Source organism: Poecilia formosa, unplaced genomic scaffold, assembly GCF_000485575.1.
Source record: "Poecilia formosa unplaced genomic scaffold, Poecilia_formosa-5.1.2 Scaffold396, whole genome shotgun sequence".
NCBI classification, from domain to species: domain Eukaryota; kingdom Metazoa; phylum Chordata; class Actinopteri; order Cyprinodontiformes; family Poeciliidae; genus Poecilia; species Poecilia formosa.
Window position 1 is genome coordinate 547,663 of NW_006800335.1, and position 17,808 is coordinate 565,470.

The following is a 17,808-nucleotide window of genomic DNA, read 5'->3' on the forward strand; positions in this document are numbered from 1 at the left end:
ATTCGTGCTTAAAACCTATTTTAAATCAATCATGAGCCTATGAAATGCTGTGGGGGCCACATAAAATGGCATGGCTGGCCACATGTGGCCCGCGGGCCTTGAGTTTGACACATGTGCTCTCGTTAGTTAGAGGTAACATTATCTAACACTACCTGTAGTTAAGTAATGTTAATATTTTAACACTGAGTTAAAATGTTAAAACTTAAAAAATTATCTTAAGTTTTAACTCATCTCAAGTTTTAACTGTTGAGTTCTTTAGCTTTTCATCTCCTCAGCTGGTTTGGTCACATGAGCTGCAGACGAACAGACAATCTTTTAAGAATACTTTGAATGGCAGGAAAAATAGTAGGTAAATAGTGGGGAAACCAAAAACAACTCTGTCTCAAGTGTTTGCTAAAAGAACATGGAAGACGGCATAAAGTATTTCAGCAGAGAGCATCCATCCTCTTTTACATTGTATATGGTATTTTTATTGTTGTTGATAATGTTATTTTTCATGTCTTATTTGTTTTTGTTCCTCCTATAATTGATGGAGATATATAGATATTATTTATAATGTATAAAGGTATTGTTTATGTCACCTAATTAGCTCTACATCCTGAAGAAAAATATGGTATTTTAGAAGATAATTTATCTTTCACGTTGCCAGTAATGGCGAAATTAATAGATTTTGTGGTATTCTCGTTTAGTGACGTAATTATATTAGTTGTGTTACCACTCCCACGCCACTAGAGGCAGTAGCAGGCCGAAAAGATGCGACTAAGAAGCAGATTTAGAAGTACACAGAAAGCTACGGAATTTGTTAAAAGCTGTGAAATAAATAAATAAAAAAGAGAAGTTGATATACATGCTGAGAGTGAAACTCCTTCCTGCAGATGAAGCTATATCACAGATTTCAAAAGAAAATTAAAACGGGAGAACGCGGATAATATAGGAAAAAGCGCCACCTTCACTTCCGGAGACCAATGGTCCCATTTCCAAATAAGGTAAGAGACTGACAGCGGTCCGTCCCCGCCCCTTTCTATTTGCTGCAGTGAGGTGTACTTAATATTATGTCTATGTTGCATATGCAGCGAACACATATGCAACATAGACATATGCAACATTTATTATCTACATGCAACATAGACCATAGACATCTACCAAAGACACATAGCAACGACATACACCAACGACATCTACACATATGACTTCTAATGTTTGACACAAATGGAACATCATACAAAATTGATTAAATACTGGTCCTCAAGGTAAGCTGACCTACATGTTTTCAATTTAGCAAAACCTTGTCAATCATCAGTTAAAATCATGTTTGCTGAATTAGGGAAATATCTAAACTTGAAAGGCAGTGTTGAAAAACACTGGCATTTCAATCAGTAGAGTTCGACCAGAAAATAACATTGATCAATGACATATTTTCAACATTAGTTAATTGGCTGGAATTGGATGATTGTTTGATGATAGATCCATTGTCAATTGTCGACCTCAACCAAAAACCAACTATTCTGACTACAATTCAACTTTGAATTACCATCGTGTGCCATCTGGGATGTGTGATTGATGAATCTAATAAATAACTGATTGCAAACGTTTGTTTTCAAACAGCATCATTTGTAGAGAAACATGGAGATATTTCTGTTTTTCAGTGTCAACATCAACTGCATTAAAATACACATAGACCTATTTCAAAAATTATGTAAAAAACGTCATGTTTGTAATAAAACAATGCATCATGATATAAATGTTTTGAAATACTTCCAAATATAAAAATGTCTTTTATAGACTAAAATTATAATCCCAGTCAATTAGTGGATCCTTCTTTTCCCAAAAGAACTGAATGTATGTTTGTGAACATTTCAAAACAGCTAGCAAAGGTAGATAAAATTTTGTGGGGGAAATAAAGGCTCTATTTTCTGTCAATTTGTTTATTTCTTAAGGGTTTATAATTATTGGGTGTAGTTATTCACGCCGGAGAAATACTTTTAATACAGGCTTATGTATTATTGTTGTAATTTTTACTTGTTTCACTTGATTTTAAAGACCATTACTGACAAACATTGCAAATTAGCGATGGCTATGCTAATGTTTAAACATATTACTTCTACTTGTCCATATTAAATACATAAATAAAATCGATTTGCCTGAAATGGTTTCCAAGCATCCATGCATTCATGCTGTTCACATATTAAATGCACGTGTAAGTCAATATTTGAAAATTAGTGTGACGTTAATAGAAAACCGACCATATAAAAGGAAAATTGGTGCTCTCTCGCCATCTGGTGACAGTGAACACCTACTACGGTGGCGCTACCTTGTGAGGGCAGAGACAGCTGAGGACACTTGATTGAACATGGCAACCAGGTGGGGAATCTGCGGCGCAGGGAAGATCAGTGATAACTTCACTGTGGCTCTGAAAAAGCGTCCTGCTGAAGACCATCAGGTGGGTTTGTTAAGTTGCAGCGAAAATCACACAATTGAATTTCTTCGCAGTTCGGTGCAAAACATTATGTCGGGACCTCTCGGCTGTTGTTCTGACTAAAAGTTCAGCTAAAAATTTGTTTCTGCTTCCGAGCTGAACGGACAGGCTTAAAATTTGCATGCAGTAGATGTTAGCAAGTCATACAGAGTTGTAAATTACAGGCCGTGGTCGACATTTATTTGGACAAACTAGAAGCTCTTACCCTTTCAACGTCAAATATGCGATATATCTAGTTTTTTATATCTAGTTTCTTTTTATCTTACGGAAGACGGTCATTTGAAATTTAAGACACTGTAAATATCCAGTGCATCCACTGCATATTTATGCCCCATGTTGTGTTAATAATCTAGAAGTTTTCAATAAAATAGATCTACATTTATGTTGTAACATGATAAATTGTAATTAGAGGTCAAGTATGCTGTTGCAAGGTGCTGTTAAAGTAACAAAACATCTAGTTGGAAAATAGTCATGTCGAAATGTCAGACTTCATTGGAGTTTAATACTTTTACAATGTGTACTGAGATCCTCAGGAAGGTGGTTGTACTGTAACTGACTGTACTTGCAGGTTGTGGCTGTTGCAGCTTGTAAATTGGAAGATGCTCAGGAGTTTGCCAACAAACACAGCATCTCTCGAGTTTACGGCAGCTATGAGGAGCTGGCCAGAGATCCAGACATGGGTCAGTGTCCATCTGCCAGAGGTTTTTCAGTTTATTTTTAATTGTGAAACTTTACAATACCTCCTGCTTTATATTAAATGTTTTATCCCGTTTTAATTTTATCTTTATCTTTCATACTGTTATTTCTGAAAATGACAGTATTCAGTGTTGTGTTTGACCTGTGTGCAGATATTGTCCATGTTGGAGTCATCCCCCCATACCATCTGAACGCCTGTAAACTTTTCATAAATGCTAAAAAGAATGTTCTAAGTGAAAAGTCGCTGGCCATGAACACAAAGGAACTGAAAGAGATTCTGGACTCTGCCAAAAAGAACAACGTCTTCCTCATGGAGGTAAGCATGTAGCAAACCAGGAAGAAAAAAATAATTTCTCTGTATACTGTGTACTATTACACACTTGAGCAGTTTAAAACATGTTTTCTCTCCAGGCTGTGTGGACCCGTTTCTTCCAGGCCTCTGTTGAGATCAGAAATCTGCTGGCTCAGGAGTACATAGGGGAGGTGAAGATGGTCCGTGCGGACTATAGTTTGCCACTGTTGCACATGTCTAGATCGGATCAGAAGGACCTCAGTGAAGGCGCATTACTAGGACTTGGTATCTATTGCCTTCAATTCATAAGTATGGTATACAAAGGAGAGAAGCCGGAGAGTATCCAAGCTAGAGGGGTCTGCCTGGAGACGGGTAAGGAGTTAACAGGATGAGGCATTCATGTAACCTCAGAGGCTGTGCCAAATCAGTGACATTATGTGAGATACTTTATACTCAAGTGAGTTAACATTTTTGTAATTGTGTGCCGATTCCTCCTGGGATGAATATTGAAAAGAAAAGCTGCTTACTTTTTAAAATGTTGACTTGAGACTCGCTGATCAACTTGTCAAGTATTGAAATCAGGAGATCTGATTTGATTAGTCAAATTCTAAAACATGTTTCCCCCTGTTTAAATGTTTCAAAAGTAAAAACCAAACTACCATTTTTGGTTTTAATAGGAAATGTCGGATTAATGCATCGTCAGCTTTCACACAAACCTTGAGCTGTCTATAAACTTTATTTTTCTGGCTTTGTTACAGTAAATAATTCCCTACTGTAGTTGCATATATTTTTACAACTTTTCTCTGCTCTGAAATGCCAGAAAACTAATGTAAAAAATGCTTTTAAAATGAAGAAAATGTAGATTAACCATCACAAATTAAAATAAGTACATCAGTTCAGACTTACAAAATGGATCATTTCATACCTTACAGTCTGACATAAAAGAAATGTTATCTAATTAGTATGCTCCCGAAGGTATTTTCACATCCTGATAGACCTTGTATAAACTCTAAATTAGCTTACAACTCTTTATTTTAAGCTTTTGTGGCTGCATTTTGAGTTTTAGCACCTTTTATCTACACTGTTGTATATTCTCCTCCCTGTAGGAGTGGATGAGACTGTGGCTGTCATTCTTAAGTATTCTAAGAACAGAATGGCGACATTTACCTGCTCTGCTGGGGTTGAGCTACACAGTGAAGCCATTATTATTGGGACGGAAGGCAAAATCCAGGTAGGTTACCAAGGATGGTATGGCAATAATTCAAAAGGACCATTGAGTATGTTTAGTCGTTCGAGTGTTTTTATGTAGAAGAAATTAGAAGTGTCTTCAAACTCTGGTTTGACATTAATCTGATCCACATGTTCCAGGTCCTTTCTCCTATGTGGTGCCCCACGTCAATCATTGTGGATAGGAAGGAGACCGAGTATCCGATACCTGAACGCTGCTTGTCTCTCAACTTTACCTACAGCACAGGGAAGCGTTACGAAGTAGAGGAGGTCCGCCAATGTCTGCTCAAGGGTAATGACTATAAAGTGTTCTGAAATATACAAGCAGAGAGCCTAAGGCATGTTACTTGGGTAGCTAACAATTGTTGCAACCCAGACAGCTCTTGGTGATGTAGTGAACTCTTAGTATTTGTGGGATTTGTGACCCAAATTCTCCACAAATGACTAAAATCCACAAATTCCTGGGCTCAGCTTTAAAAGAAGGTATAACTATCTATTGTAATAGTTCAAACACCAAATATATCTGCACTAAAATGCCCCAATCAAACCTTATTGGCACTTGTGCGGATGCTAACATCTACAGTCGTCTTTATTTTTATTGGGTGTGAACAGCTCCAAGAATAATCGATGAGTTTCCTGGATTAACTGCTTTGTAAACACCAGCTAATAGCATCAAGTAGCTCTGCTAATATTTATTGATAAACATTAGAGAAAAAAACAAAAATGACTTATCTGATACTGCCGGTTTTTGAATGGAGTCTAAATCTTATCATGAAACATTTTTCATGATAAACAATACAATGACACTGGTATTACAGACACATGCTGATGGAGAGCAGCAATGATGAAGACAAACAGTTCCATTATTTTTTTTATTGGAAACATTAGTGTAAAGGTTGTAGTAATCCCAGGTTGGAAGACCCTTAGATTTGTTGGATTTACCCACATAAATATTTTTTTAGATGTTGTACATGTCCAATAAATAACCATGAGTTCAGGTATCTGTGTGAACTCATGTACTTTGTTACAAACATCATATAGCTGTGATATTAAAAAAGCCACTTCAGGAATATTCATGAAATATGGGATGCTTGTGGTTCAATGCAGCAGGAGGGTGTATGTGGGGAAAAAGGAAAAATAGGAGGTCTTGGCAAAACTAAAAAGTTGAACAATTAACATCTTGTAAACGGGGTTTAAGTCAACTGCATAAGCTAATCTCTGAACTGTGGAGCATTTGTCGGTATTCACCCGACTAAGTAGGTTTCCCTTTGCAGGGCTGAAGGAGAGTCCAGTCACGCCCCATGCCTACACTCTGCTGCTGGCTGAAATGGGGGATGAGGTCCGCCGGCAGGTGGAAGTGGTGTACAGCCAGGACTGCCAGTAAAAGTTCAACTTTTTCATGCTGTGATTAAATACAAGAAATTTACAATGGAGACTAACTTACTCTGCTTCTGTTCCTGACAATCATTTTGGAGGAACATGGCAACCAGGTGGGGAATCTGCAGCGCGGGGAAGATCAGTCATGACTTTACTGTGGCTCTGAAAACTCTTCCTGCTGAAGACCATCAGGTGAGTGTGCCTGCTGCAACAGAGATAAATCCCACGTGTGATTTAGATGAAACACGCCTCCTTGTGTGTGTCATAGTAACATTCTTCCAGGTATTTATCTCCCTCTTGGTACTTTTTGTAAGATTTTTTTTTTTTTTATTACTTAAGCACGCATGATGTTGAATCGTGAAGCAGACGACTGTCAACGATTTTGTAAAACGTTTTCATTTTGATTAACAGCCAAGCTACCAAACTATCTACCATAAAGCACAGAATAGGATGCATGTAGCCTTTTCTGGAAAATGAGTCTGGGAGTAACAGAACTGGAAATTAACAATTGGACAACCTCAGTCATGCATTTTTACCAGTCAGGCAAATGTCACTTTTTTCCAACTACAAAACAAATTGAGTTTATATGAATGATGCCCTCTGCTGGATGATGAGTGAAAGTGCTAAAAACAGATTACTTGTGCAGGATTTTTAATAAAGTGGAATGATGTCTTTACCAAATAAGAAAATAACAGTTTACCTCTAAAGTATTTATAATTAATGTGTATCATCTGTGACTTCACAGGTTGTGGCTGTTGCAGCTCGTAAATTGGAGGACGCTCAGGAGTTTGCCAGAAAACACAACATCTCTAAGGCTTATGGCAGCTATGAGGAGCTGGCCAGAGATCCAGATGTAGGTCAGTGTCCTTCTGCCAGAGGCTTTTCAGTTTATTTTTAATTTCAAACCTTTACAATACCTCAGTATTGTTTTAATTTTCTCAATATTTCATACTGTTATTTCTGGAAGAAGATTGAAGAGCATCATTCAGTGTTATGTTTGACCTGTGTGCAGATGTTGTGTATGTTGGAGTCGTCCACCCATGCCATCTGAACGCCTGTAAACTTTTCACAAATGCTAAAAAGAATGTTCTGTGTGAGAAGCCGCTGGCCATGAATGCTAAGGAAGTGAAAGAGATTCTGGACTCTGCCAAAAAGAACAACGTCTTCCTCATGGAGGTAAGCCTGTAGCAAACCAGGAAGAAAAATAATTTATCTGTAAACGGTTTACTATTGCACAAAAGTTTTAAAACATGTTATCTCTCCAGGCTGCGTGGACCCGTTTTTTCCCAGCCTCTGTGCAGATCAGAAATTTGCTGGCTCAGGAGTACATAGGGGATGTGAAAATGGTCCGTGCGGACTATGGTGTGCCAAGATCAGATCAGAAGGACCTTGGTGGAGGAGCATTACTAGATCTTGGCATCTTTTGCCTTCAATTCATAAGTATGGTGTACAACGGAGAGAAGCCGGAGAGTATCCAAGCCAGCGGGATCTGCCTGGAGACGGGTAAGGAGTTAACAGGATGAGGGATTCATGTAACCTCAGAGGCTGTGCCGACTCGGTGACATTATGTGAGATGCTACTTTACACTCAAGTGAGTTGAGATTTTATATTGTGCCGATTCCTCCTGGGATGAATATTGAAAAGAAAAGCTGCTTACTTTTTAATATTTTGACTTGAGACTCGCTGATCAACTTGTCAAGTATTGAAATCAGAAAATATTTACTTGTCTCTGATTTGATTAGTGAAATTCTAAAAAAAAAATGCTTTTCCACTCTGAAAGTAAACAAAAGTAAGAACCAATCTACCATTTATGATTTTTAATAGGAAAAGTCGGATTAATTGTCAGCTTTCACACAGACCTTGAGCTGTCTGTAAACTTTATTTTTCTGGCTTTGTTACAGTAAATAATTCCCTAGTGTAGTTGCATATCTTACAACCTTTCTCTGCACATAGTTTTCTGGCATTTCAGAGCTTCTAACCAATGTAAAAAAAATGCTTTTAAAATAAAGAAAATGTAGATTAACCATCATAAATTAAAATGAGTACATCAGGCCTTAGAAAATGGATCATTTTATACCTTACAAATTAGAAATGTAATCTAATAAGAATGTTCCTAAGCTATGTTCAACTCCTGATGGACCTTACAGAAACTCTAAATTAGCTTACAACGTTTCATTTTCAGCTTTTGTGGCTGCATTTTGAGGATTGACATATTTTCTCTACACTGTGTTGTATATTCTCATCCCTGTAGGAGTGAACAAGACTTTGGCTGTCATTCTTAAGTATTCTAAAAACAGAATGGCAATGTTCACCTGCTTTACTGGGGTCCAGCTGCACAATGATGCCATTATTGTTGGGACAAAAGGCAAAATCCAGGTAAGTTACCAAGGATGGCATGTTTAGTAGTTTGTATTTTTATGTAGGAGAAATTAGAAGTGTCTTCAAACTCTGGTTTGACTTTAATCCAATGCACATGCTCCAGGTACCTTCACCGATGTGGTGCCCCACCTCACTGGTTGTTAATAAGAAGGAGACCCAATATCCGGTACCTGAACCCTCCTTGCCTCTCAACTTTACCAACAGCACAGGGAAGCGTTACGAAGCAGAGGAGGTCCGCCAGTGTCTGCTCAAGGGTAATGAGACATCAGCATTTTGCCTTCTGTAGGTCTGGTACCATTAGCTACAGAACCTCCTGCCCTCCAGAACTATCATGGAAGATGATGTTGTGCTTGAACCTACTGTTTCTGTGTAATCAAAACCCAGGTGTGATTTGTGGGGATGGCTTCTGTCAAAACAGTTTCATAAATGCAAGCAAACAAGATTCAGCAGAGTTAAATCACCATTCATTATTGTGGTGGATATATGGACACCCTGCGTATTGTACATGAATAGAAACCTAATTTATAATGGAAATACTTTATTTTGCAATGGTTTGAACGATCTGCCAGTTTATCAGCAATTTTTTTAAAATGGAGAATGTTTCATCACTTAATCTTGTAAAACATTTTTGTGCCTCATTAAATTTAAAGTGTTTCAAAATATACAGGCAGATGGAGCCTAAGGCATGTTTCTTTTGTAACTAACTATTGTTGCAACCCAGACAGCTTTTTGCAATATTCTGAACTCTTAGGATTTGTGACCAAACTGTTCACAAATGGCTAAAATTCACAAATTCCTGGGCTCCCCTATAAAATAAATAACTGCCTATTGTAATAGTTCAAGCACCAAATATATCTGTATCTGCACTAAAAAGCATCATGGAAACCTTCTTGACACTTGTGGTGAAGCTAAGCTCTACAGCAGGGGTGGGCAACTCCAGGCCTTGAGGGCTGGTCTCCTGCAACTTTTAGATGTCTCAACTTCAACACACCTTAGTCAAATAATGAGGTTGTTGGCAGGGCTCTGGAGAACTTGACTGCACTTAGGAGGTGATTCAGCTGTTGGATTCAAGTGTGTTGAACCAGAGAGACATCCAAGAGTTGCAGAACACAAACCCTCAAGGACCAGGATTGCAAATATTAATAAACAGTAGAGCAAAAAACATATCAAAAAATTGTATGTGAAAAATGGGAAGTATTGACAAAAGGTTGTACTGAACATGGCTAGAGGTGAACAATTGACATTTTGTAAAACGAGATTCAAGTCAACTGCATAAGTTCCTCTAATCTCTGAACTTCTGTGGAGCATTTGTGTCGGTAGACAGTCGACTCATCAATATGCTTGTCTTTGCAGGGCTGAAGGAGAGTCCAGTCATGCCTCATGCTGACTCTCTACTGTTGGCTGAAATGGACGATGAGATCCGCCGGCAGGTGGGAGTGGTGTACAGCCAGGACTGCCAGTAAAAGTTCGACTTATTCGTGTTGTGATAAAATACAACCAGTTTACAATGGAGACTAACTTACTCTGTTTAATTCTGGAATAGTCCATTTCATGTGATTAAAAGCGTTTATTTTTGTAGGAAAACAACACTACTTGATCTCCAACTTTGATTAACTTATTTTTGAAATATAAACCACTCAAGATGACCCCTCAGCCACATGAGACGGGTTAGGAAGCTGTTTAATATTTACATGTTACACACCAGCTTTGTATACAGATTTATTGAAACTCACTGAACACTGTCTACAATGAAATGTAAAGTCTTTGACAATCTGAAATAAATGTTATAGCAAAGTTCTAAAAAATCGCAAATCTGTTTTTCTTTATCCATCTTTAAAGGTTTGTTCAGCAAACTTTGCTTTGCTGAACAAAGCAAAGTTTGTTCAGCAAGTGTCTCCTTGAGTGTCTCAAGGAGACACTCTCAAGGAGTGTCTCTTTGAGACACTCCTTGAATGTCTCAAGGAGACATTCAAGGAGTTCGTCTCCTTGAATGTGTTAAAATTTGTGTAAAAGTGGACTATAGAGACTACAATTTTGTTTATGAATTGTATCAGCAGCAAGTTATTTATAAAAAAAAAAGCCAGTTTTCTTTAAATTGGTGTTTAAGGAAAAGTGTAAATAAACCAACCAGATCTTAAGTTAAAAAAAAAAATTGGTCGTGCAACAGGTGGTTGCAGAACATGACGGTGAGTCTTTATGTAATCTAGTTGTCTTTCTCTTGTTATAATTATACAGTGTATTTTGGTTATTTCTATTGTTCCTTACCTGACTGAAACGCCTCTAAAAATTAGTAATTGTTTTACTTTAAGAGCGGAAGCCCCTCCTTTATATTTCTTCTTCTGTGGTATTGTCTTTAAATTGTTTGCGCCCCTCGGACCCTCCCCTTTTGACCTGTTGTCCTGTGGGAGAGGTGAGTATTGTTTTCATCAAAATGCATCCAGTTTATTTATATATCTGTTAATTTTTGTTTGTGTAGGACTTGGAGCGGGCAGCCTATAACACGGTTGTTTGCTGTATGTTTTCGTCAGGCATGTTGTATAAAAAGTTTTATTTTGCTTATTTGAAAGTTGAGACATGGTACCCTCCCCCTCCTTTTGTCATGTTGTCCTGCGGGAGAAGATGTTGAGCCGGCAGCCTATAACACGGTTGTTTTCTGTATGTACTCATTAGAATCGGGGTCATTCTCTAAATTCGGTGCATTTTGTGTCCCACAAGTTTATTTCAAATATTTGCATATAATGCAAACCACTTTTTTTCTTTTTTTTTTTTTTTGGAGAAAATCAAGAAATGGAAATATCCATGTGTCTTGGTAATGCAACATGCAAATGTTTTTAAAAATGTTATGGGTTGTTGAAGTGTAGAGGTCAGCCAAATGAGCATGTCCTCACTGACCAATATTAATTTGTCACAAATAATGCCCAGTAACTGTTATTTGTACCATTATAAACATCTTTGGTATACTTTAACCTAAAAAGAAATCTGAGAAAAATACATGAATTATTTATAAAATCGCACTTTTAATTATGTCCCTCCAAATTTGTTCAATCCCATAACAGCATGCAAATCCCTCCTTTTTATAAATTTCCTCGGTACCCTGGAAGTGACATCACTTATTTATCTTCCCTCTCACACGGTAAAGAAATTTAAGTGTTAGAAAAGTTTCTTGCCTATACAAGAAACTGTATAATAACCCTCGCTATAACGCGGTTCACCTTTCACGGTCTCGCTGCTTCGCGGATGTTTTTGTGCATTTATTTTTCACACTGCATTGTGTTCTGCGTCCTGATTGGCTAAACCAGAGGTTCCCAAACTGTGGGCGCGCCCCCGAGGGGGGCACAGTTTGTATGCGCTGGGTTTTTACCTTAGAATGGCCAACTCTCTGTTATTCCTGTCAATTTGATACAGTAGAGGCTTCCGCACTTCCCATATTTGTGTCCTCTGTCACTTTTATCAGCAGTTAAAACTGTTTAATCCGTTAACATGTCGTAACCTGATTTTCCGAGCCGCCCTTAAACGCAACATGAGCGCTAAGACGCTCGAGCTGGGTCTACTACACCTGTGCGGCAGCGACGGAGACCTGCTGCTGCTTTGTAGAGCTGTTCAGGTTTGTGTTGGAATCATGGCAGCAAAACAGGAGAAAAAGTTGGGGAACCACTGAGCGAAACAGTCTCTGCGCTTCTTCTCTACCTGTTTGCCAGTAACGTTACGGTATTTAAATATAAGTAATACAGCTTGGCCATATTCAGGAGATGGAAACTGAACCTTTGAATACCTGCGGGGGAAAGAAAAAAAAAAACTGGCCAGAGACGGCGCAAAGCCCGACCGGGGACTTGCTTGACGAGATCCATCGCTCTGCCGTAGATACAGCTGTGAATCTCGCAAAACAACTTAGAGGAGAGACGGCTTTAATAACATGACTCCGGATCACATTAAGGTCCGATTGATGCACACCCACATCCGCTGACCTGAAAACAGGTTTTGTTTTTTGGTTTCACTGTGGAATATTTAGTTATTCTGTATGATTGTAAAAAAAAATAAAAAAATAACTACTTAACGGATTTCACCTATCATGGGTTATTTCCGGAACGCAACCCCCGAGAAAAACGAAAAAATCTATTTCATCATTTTTTTATTTTTTTTTTATCCAAGGACCGTCATCGTCAAGCTCAACCTTTCAACCCTGTTATGCATGTAAACTTTATTTATTGTTGTTTGGAAAAAAGTAAAGAATGATCTTTGAAACCTATTTCTTCTTTTCATATCATATGTTGCTCCTAGCTCAGAGCTTCCCAAACTGTGGGGGTTGCCATTGCTGGGGGGCGCGGTTTGCTGCCATGATATAGATGGNTTTTAATTATGTCCCTCCAAATTTGTTCAATCCCGTAACAGCATGCCAATCCCTCCTTTTTATAAATTTTCTCGGTACCCTGGAAGTGACATCACTTATTTATCTTCCCTCTCACACGGTAAAGAAATTTAAGTGTTAGAAAAGTTTCTTGCCTATACAAGAAACTGTATAATAACCCTCGCTATAACGCAGTTCACCTTTCATGGTCTCGCTGCTTCGCGGATGTTTTTGTGCAATTTTTTTTTTCCACACTGCATTGTGTTCTGCGTCCTGATTGGCTAAACCAGAGGTTCCCAAACTGTGGGCCGCGCCCCCAAGGGGGGGCCCCACAGTTTGTATGAGCTGGGTTTTTACCTTAGAATGGCCAACTCTGTTATTCCTCTGTCAATTTGATACAGTGGGGGCTTCCGCACTTCCCATATCTGTGTCTTCTGTCACTTTTATTAGCAGTTAAAACTGTTTAATCCGTTGTTAACATGTCGTAACCTGTTTTTCCGAGCCTCCATCAAACGCAACATGAGTGCTAAGACGCTCGCGCTGGGTCTACACCTGTGCGGCAGCGACGGAGACCTGCTGCTGCTTTGTAGAGCTGCTCAGGTTTGTGTTAGAATCGTGGCAGCAAAACACAAAGAACTTTTCAGTTTTTTCTCCAAACTAACCGACTGAGTTGAGTAAAGCTGCTGGATGCAGGTAATGTCGGCTAAAATATGACTAGCTAATAACACAACCCCTTAAATTTGTTAACAAGTAGCCTGCAGGCTACTGATGTCTGTGTTCAGCTACAGCGATTCATTTTGCCACTCCAAAATAAGTTGACCCCCCATCCCCCAACTGTCCCCATTTGTAATCCATATGGGGGGCCCAGGAGAGAATGTTTGGGAACCACTATCCTTGCTGATGTGGACATAAGGCAACTTTTAGTGAAAATCATCAACCCCATTACAAAAACAGTGATTTTGTAATGGGGTTGAATGTTGGAATGTTGTTAAGCCAGCCAGACTGTTCAACCCCGCTATAGTCTGGTCAAATTTTACACTGGGTTCAACCCCATAACGTGATACATTGTTATAATTTTTTTAGAATAACAGTAAATATTAGACTAATATTTGTTGGACTATATGCAAAATTTAAAGAGGGATTCAAAAACATTAAAAAGCCTGACTTAATGTTTATTTTAAAATCTATTTTCATGATTTATGAAAAGCCCTTTTATATCAAGTTGCCATGCTCTACTTATCGGTCTTATTATGATTCACAATCAAATAAAATATACTTACAATTAGTTATTTTAATCAAGGGACAGTTGATCTCAAAGGAACTGGAAGAATTAGTTTAATTATGTTATAGAGTTTTACTCAGAAGAATGAAATTGTCCCATTAAGAGGTTGAATTTAAAGCAACCAAAGTAGCAAAGAAATTCGTATTAATGTTTGGGATTTCATGCATAAAGTGGGGAGACACATTTTCTTGGAGGTTCAAGAAAACGATGCAATAGATGCGTTGTTTAAAAACACAATTTTTTTGTGGCATGTTTTTTAGTAACCTGAGACCCCAAATTCACCAAATTCAAAGAATCACCCTAAAATCAAGAAAAAAAATAAACATTACAAAAATAATACATGAGCTTGTATCAAAAGTATTTCTCCAGCCTGAATAATCACAACCAATAATCATAAACACTTAAGAAATAAACAAACGAATGGAATATAGAGCCTTTATTTCCCCCACAAAATTTTATCTACCTTTGCTAGCTGTTTTTGAAATGTTCATGAACACACATTCAGTTCTTTTGGTAAAAGAATGATCCACTAATTGACTGAGATTATAATTTTAGTCTATAAAAGACTTAATTTTTAAATGTGGAAGTATTAAAAACACTTATATAATGATCCACAGGACCCCCGAATAGACCTTATCAGGGAGGCTTAAGAGTGTGACCCCTCTGTAATTGGAACACACCCTCCGGTCCCCCTTTTTGAACAGGGGGACCACCACCCCAGTCTGCCAATCCAGGGGAACTGCCCCCGATGTTCATGCGATGTTGCAGAGTCGCGTCAGCCAACACAACCTTGCAACATCCAGAGCCTTAAGGAACTCCGGGCGGATCTCATCCACCCCTGGGGCCCTGCCACCAAGGAGCTTCTCAACCACCTTGGTGACCTCGTCCCCAGAGATTGGAGAGCCCAACCCAGAGTCCCCAGGCTCAGCTTCCTCAATAGAAGGCATGTTGGTGGGATTGAGGAGGTCTTTGAAGTATTCTGCCCACAGGGCCCACAACATCCCAAGTCGAGGGCAGCAGCACACCATCACCACTATAAACAGTGTTGGTGCTGCACTGCTTCCCCCTCCTGAGACGCCGGATGGTGGACCAGAATCGCCTCGAAGCCATGCAGCAGTCTTTTTCCATGGCCTCTCCAAACTCCTCCCACTCCCGAGTTTTTGCCTCAGTGACCACCCGAGTCGCATGACGCTTCACCTGCCGGTACCCATCAGCTGCTTCTGGAGTCCCACAGGCCAAAAAGGCCCGATAGGACTCCTTCTTCAGCTTGACAGCATCCCTCACTGAAGGTGTTCGAGGGTTGCCGCCACGACATTACAGTGCCGGTGTTAACAAGATGCCAACATTCAACCTTGTTACAAAATCACTGTTTTTGTAACGGGGTTGAAGATTTTCACTAAAAGTTGCCTTAAGCCCACATCAGCTAGGTTATGGAGCAACATTTGATATAATAAAAACAAGAAATGAACATACTTTTCAAAGATGATTCTTTACTTTTTCCCAAACAACAATATAATTTATGTGTGCAACAGTTTTGAAAGGTTAGAGATGGCTATGCTAATGTTTAAACATATTAGCTGTATCAGCTTGTCCATATTAAATAAATAAAATCAATTTGACTGGAATGGTTTCCAAGCATCCATGCATTCATGCTGTTCACATATTAAATGGACGTGCAAGTCATTATTAGTGTGACGTTACTAGAAGACCGACCATATAAAAGGCAAATTGGTGCTCTCTCTCCATCTGGTAACAGTGAACACCTACTACGGTGGCGCTACCTTGTGAGGGCAGAGACAGCTGAGGACACTTGATTCAACATGGCAACCAGGTGGGGAATCTGCGGCGCAGGGAAGATCAGCCATGACTTTACTGTGGCTCTGAAAACTCTTCCTGCTGAAGACCATCAGGTGAGTGAGCCTGTTGCAACAGAGATATGAATCCCAAGTGTGATTTAGATGAAACGTGCCTCCTTGTGTGTCATAGTAACATTATTCCGGGTACTTAATTACCTCCTTATAGTTCTTGTAAGATGTATATTTTTTTATAAATTGAGCACACATGATGTTGAGTCATGTCTAAATTTGCAGACGACCGTTAATGATTTTGTAAAACGTTTGCATTTGTATTAACTGCCAAGCTGCCAAACTTTCTACCATATAGCACAGAATAGGACGCATGTATTTGTTTCTGGAAAATTAGTCTGGGAGTAACGGAGAACTAGAAATTAACAATTAAATTGAACAGCCTCAGTCATGCATCTTTACAGGACCAGTCAGGCAAATGTCACTTTTTACCAACTGTGAAACAAAGTGAGTTTATATGAATGATGCCCTCTGCTGGGTGACGAGTGAAAGTGCCAAAAAAGATGTAAGGCCTAAAAACAGATTACTTGCACATTATTTTTAATAAAGTGGAATGGATGTCTTTACCAAATAAGAAAATAACAATTTACCTCTAAAGTATTTATAATTAATGTGCATCATCTGTGACTTCACAGGTTGTGGCTGTTGCAGCTCGTTTGTTGGAGGACGCTCAGGAGTTTTCCAGAAAACACAACATCTCTAAGGCTTATGGCAGCTATGAGGAGCTGGCCAGAGATCCAGATGTAGGTCAGTGTCCTTCTGCCAGAGGCTTTTCAGTTTATTTTTAATTTTAAAACTTTACAATACCTCTTATTTTAAATGTTTTCTTTTATCCAGTTTTAATTTTCTTTGTTTCATACTGCCATTTTTGAAAAATATTGAAGAGTATCATTCAGCATTATATTTGACCTGTGTGCAGATGTTGTGTATGTTGGAGTCGTCCACCCATGCCATCTGAACGCCTGTAAACTTTTCATAAATGCTAAAAAGAATGTTCTCTGTGAGAAGCCGCTGGCCATGAACACCAAGGAAGTGAAAGAGATTCTAGACTCTGCCAAAAAGAACAACGTCTTCCTCATGGAGGTAAGCATGTAGCAAACCAGGAAGAAAAAAATAATTTCTCTGTATATAATTTACTATTGCACACTTGAAGACCTTCAAAAGTTAAACAGTTTAAAACATGTTTTCTCTCTAGGCTGTGTGGACCCGTTTTTTCCCAGCCTCTGTGGAGATCAGAAAGTTGTTGGCTCAGGGGGAGATAGGAGAGGTGAAGATGGTCGGTGCGGAGTACGGTGTGCCACTATTCCACGTGCCAAGATCAGATCAGAAGGACCTCGGTGGAGGAGCATTACTAGGTCTTGGTATCTCCTGCCTTCAATTCATAAGTATGGTGTACAACGCAGAGAAGCCAGAGAGTATCAAAGCCAGCGGGGTCTGCCTGGAGACGGGTAAGGAGTTAACAGGATGAGGCATTCATGTAACCTTGGAGGCTGTCCCAACTCAGTGACATAATGTGAGATAGATAGTTAAGATATTTGTAATTGTGTGCACATTCCTCCTGGGATTAATATTGAAAAGAAAAGCTGCTTACTTTGTTTATTATGACATGAGACTCACTGATCAACTTATCAAGTATTGAAATCAGAAAGTTAACTTGTCTCTGATTTGCTTAATCAAATTCTAAAACATGCGTTTCCCCCCTATTTGAATGTTTCAAAAGTAAGAACCAAACTACCATTTTTCGTAGGTGTTTGGTTTTAATTGGAAAATTCAGACTGATGCATGTTTTCTGGCTTTGTTACAGTATATAATTCCATACTGTAGTAGGGAATTACAACCTTTTTTTATTTTTTTTACAACCTTTCTCTG

The 17,808-nt window shown here is 38.8% G+C and overlaps 1 protein-coding gene across 39 annotated transcripts in view; it reads left to right on the top strand.

Annotated features, from left to right (window-relative positions):
• LOC103154714 (uncharacterized) overlaps positions 1 to 17,808 on the top strand; it is a 52,013-nt gene that overhangs the window by 25,454 nt on the left and 8,751 nt on the right. For 20 of the 39 annotated variants that reach the window (XM_016662967.1, XM_016662986.1, XM_016662966.1 and 17 more), the window contains 10 exons: positions 3,045 to 3,177; positions 3,325 to 3,488; positions 3,584 to 3,836; positions 4,571 to 4,695; positions 4,833 to 4,983; positions 5,966 to 6,071; positions 6,164 to 6,260; positions 6,814 to 6,925; positions 7,081 to 7,244; positions 17,135 to 17,387. In XM_016662967.1, the coding sequence (XP_016518453.1) occupies positions 3,045 to 3,177; positions 3,325 to 3,488; positions 3,584 to 3,836; positions 4,571 to 4,695; positions 4,833 to 4,983; positions 5,966 to 6,071; positions 6,164 to 6,260; positions 6,814 to 6,925; positions 7,081 to 7,244; positions 17,135 to 17,387 (1,558 nt within the window). Of the gene's footprint in view, positions 1 to 3,044; positions 3,178 to 3,324; positions 3,489 to 3,583; positions 3,837 to 4,570; positions 4,696 to 4,832; positions 4,984 to 5,965; positions 6,072 to 6,163; positions 6,261 to 6,813; positions 6,926 to 7,080; positions 7,245 to 7,333; positions 7,572 to 8,319; positions 8,445 to 8,550; positions 8,702 to 9,800; positions 10,253 to 17,134; positions 17,388 to 17,808 lie in introns of those variants that run through there. The other 19 variants (XM_016662984.1, XM_016662976.1, XM_016662975.1 and 16 more) reach the window with 12 other exon arrangements.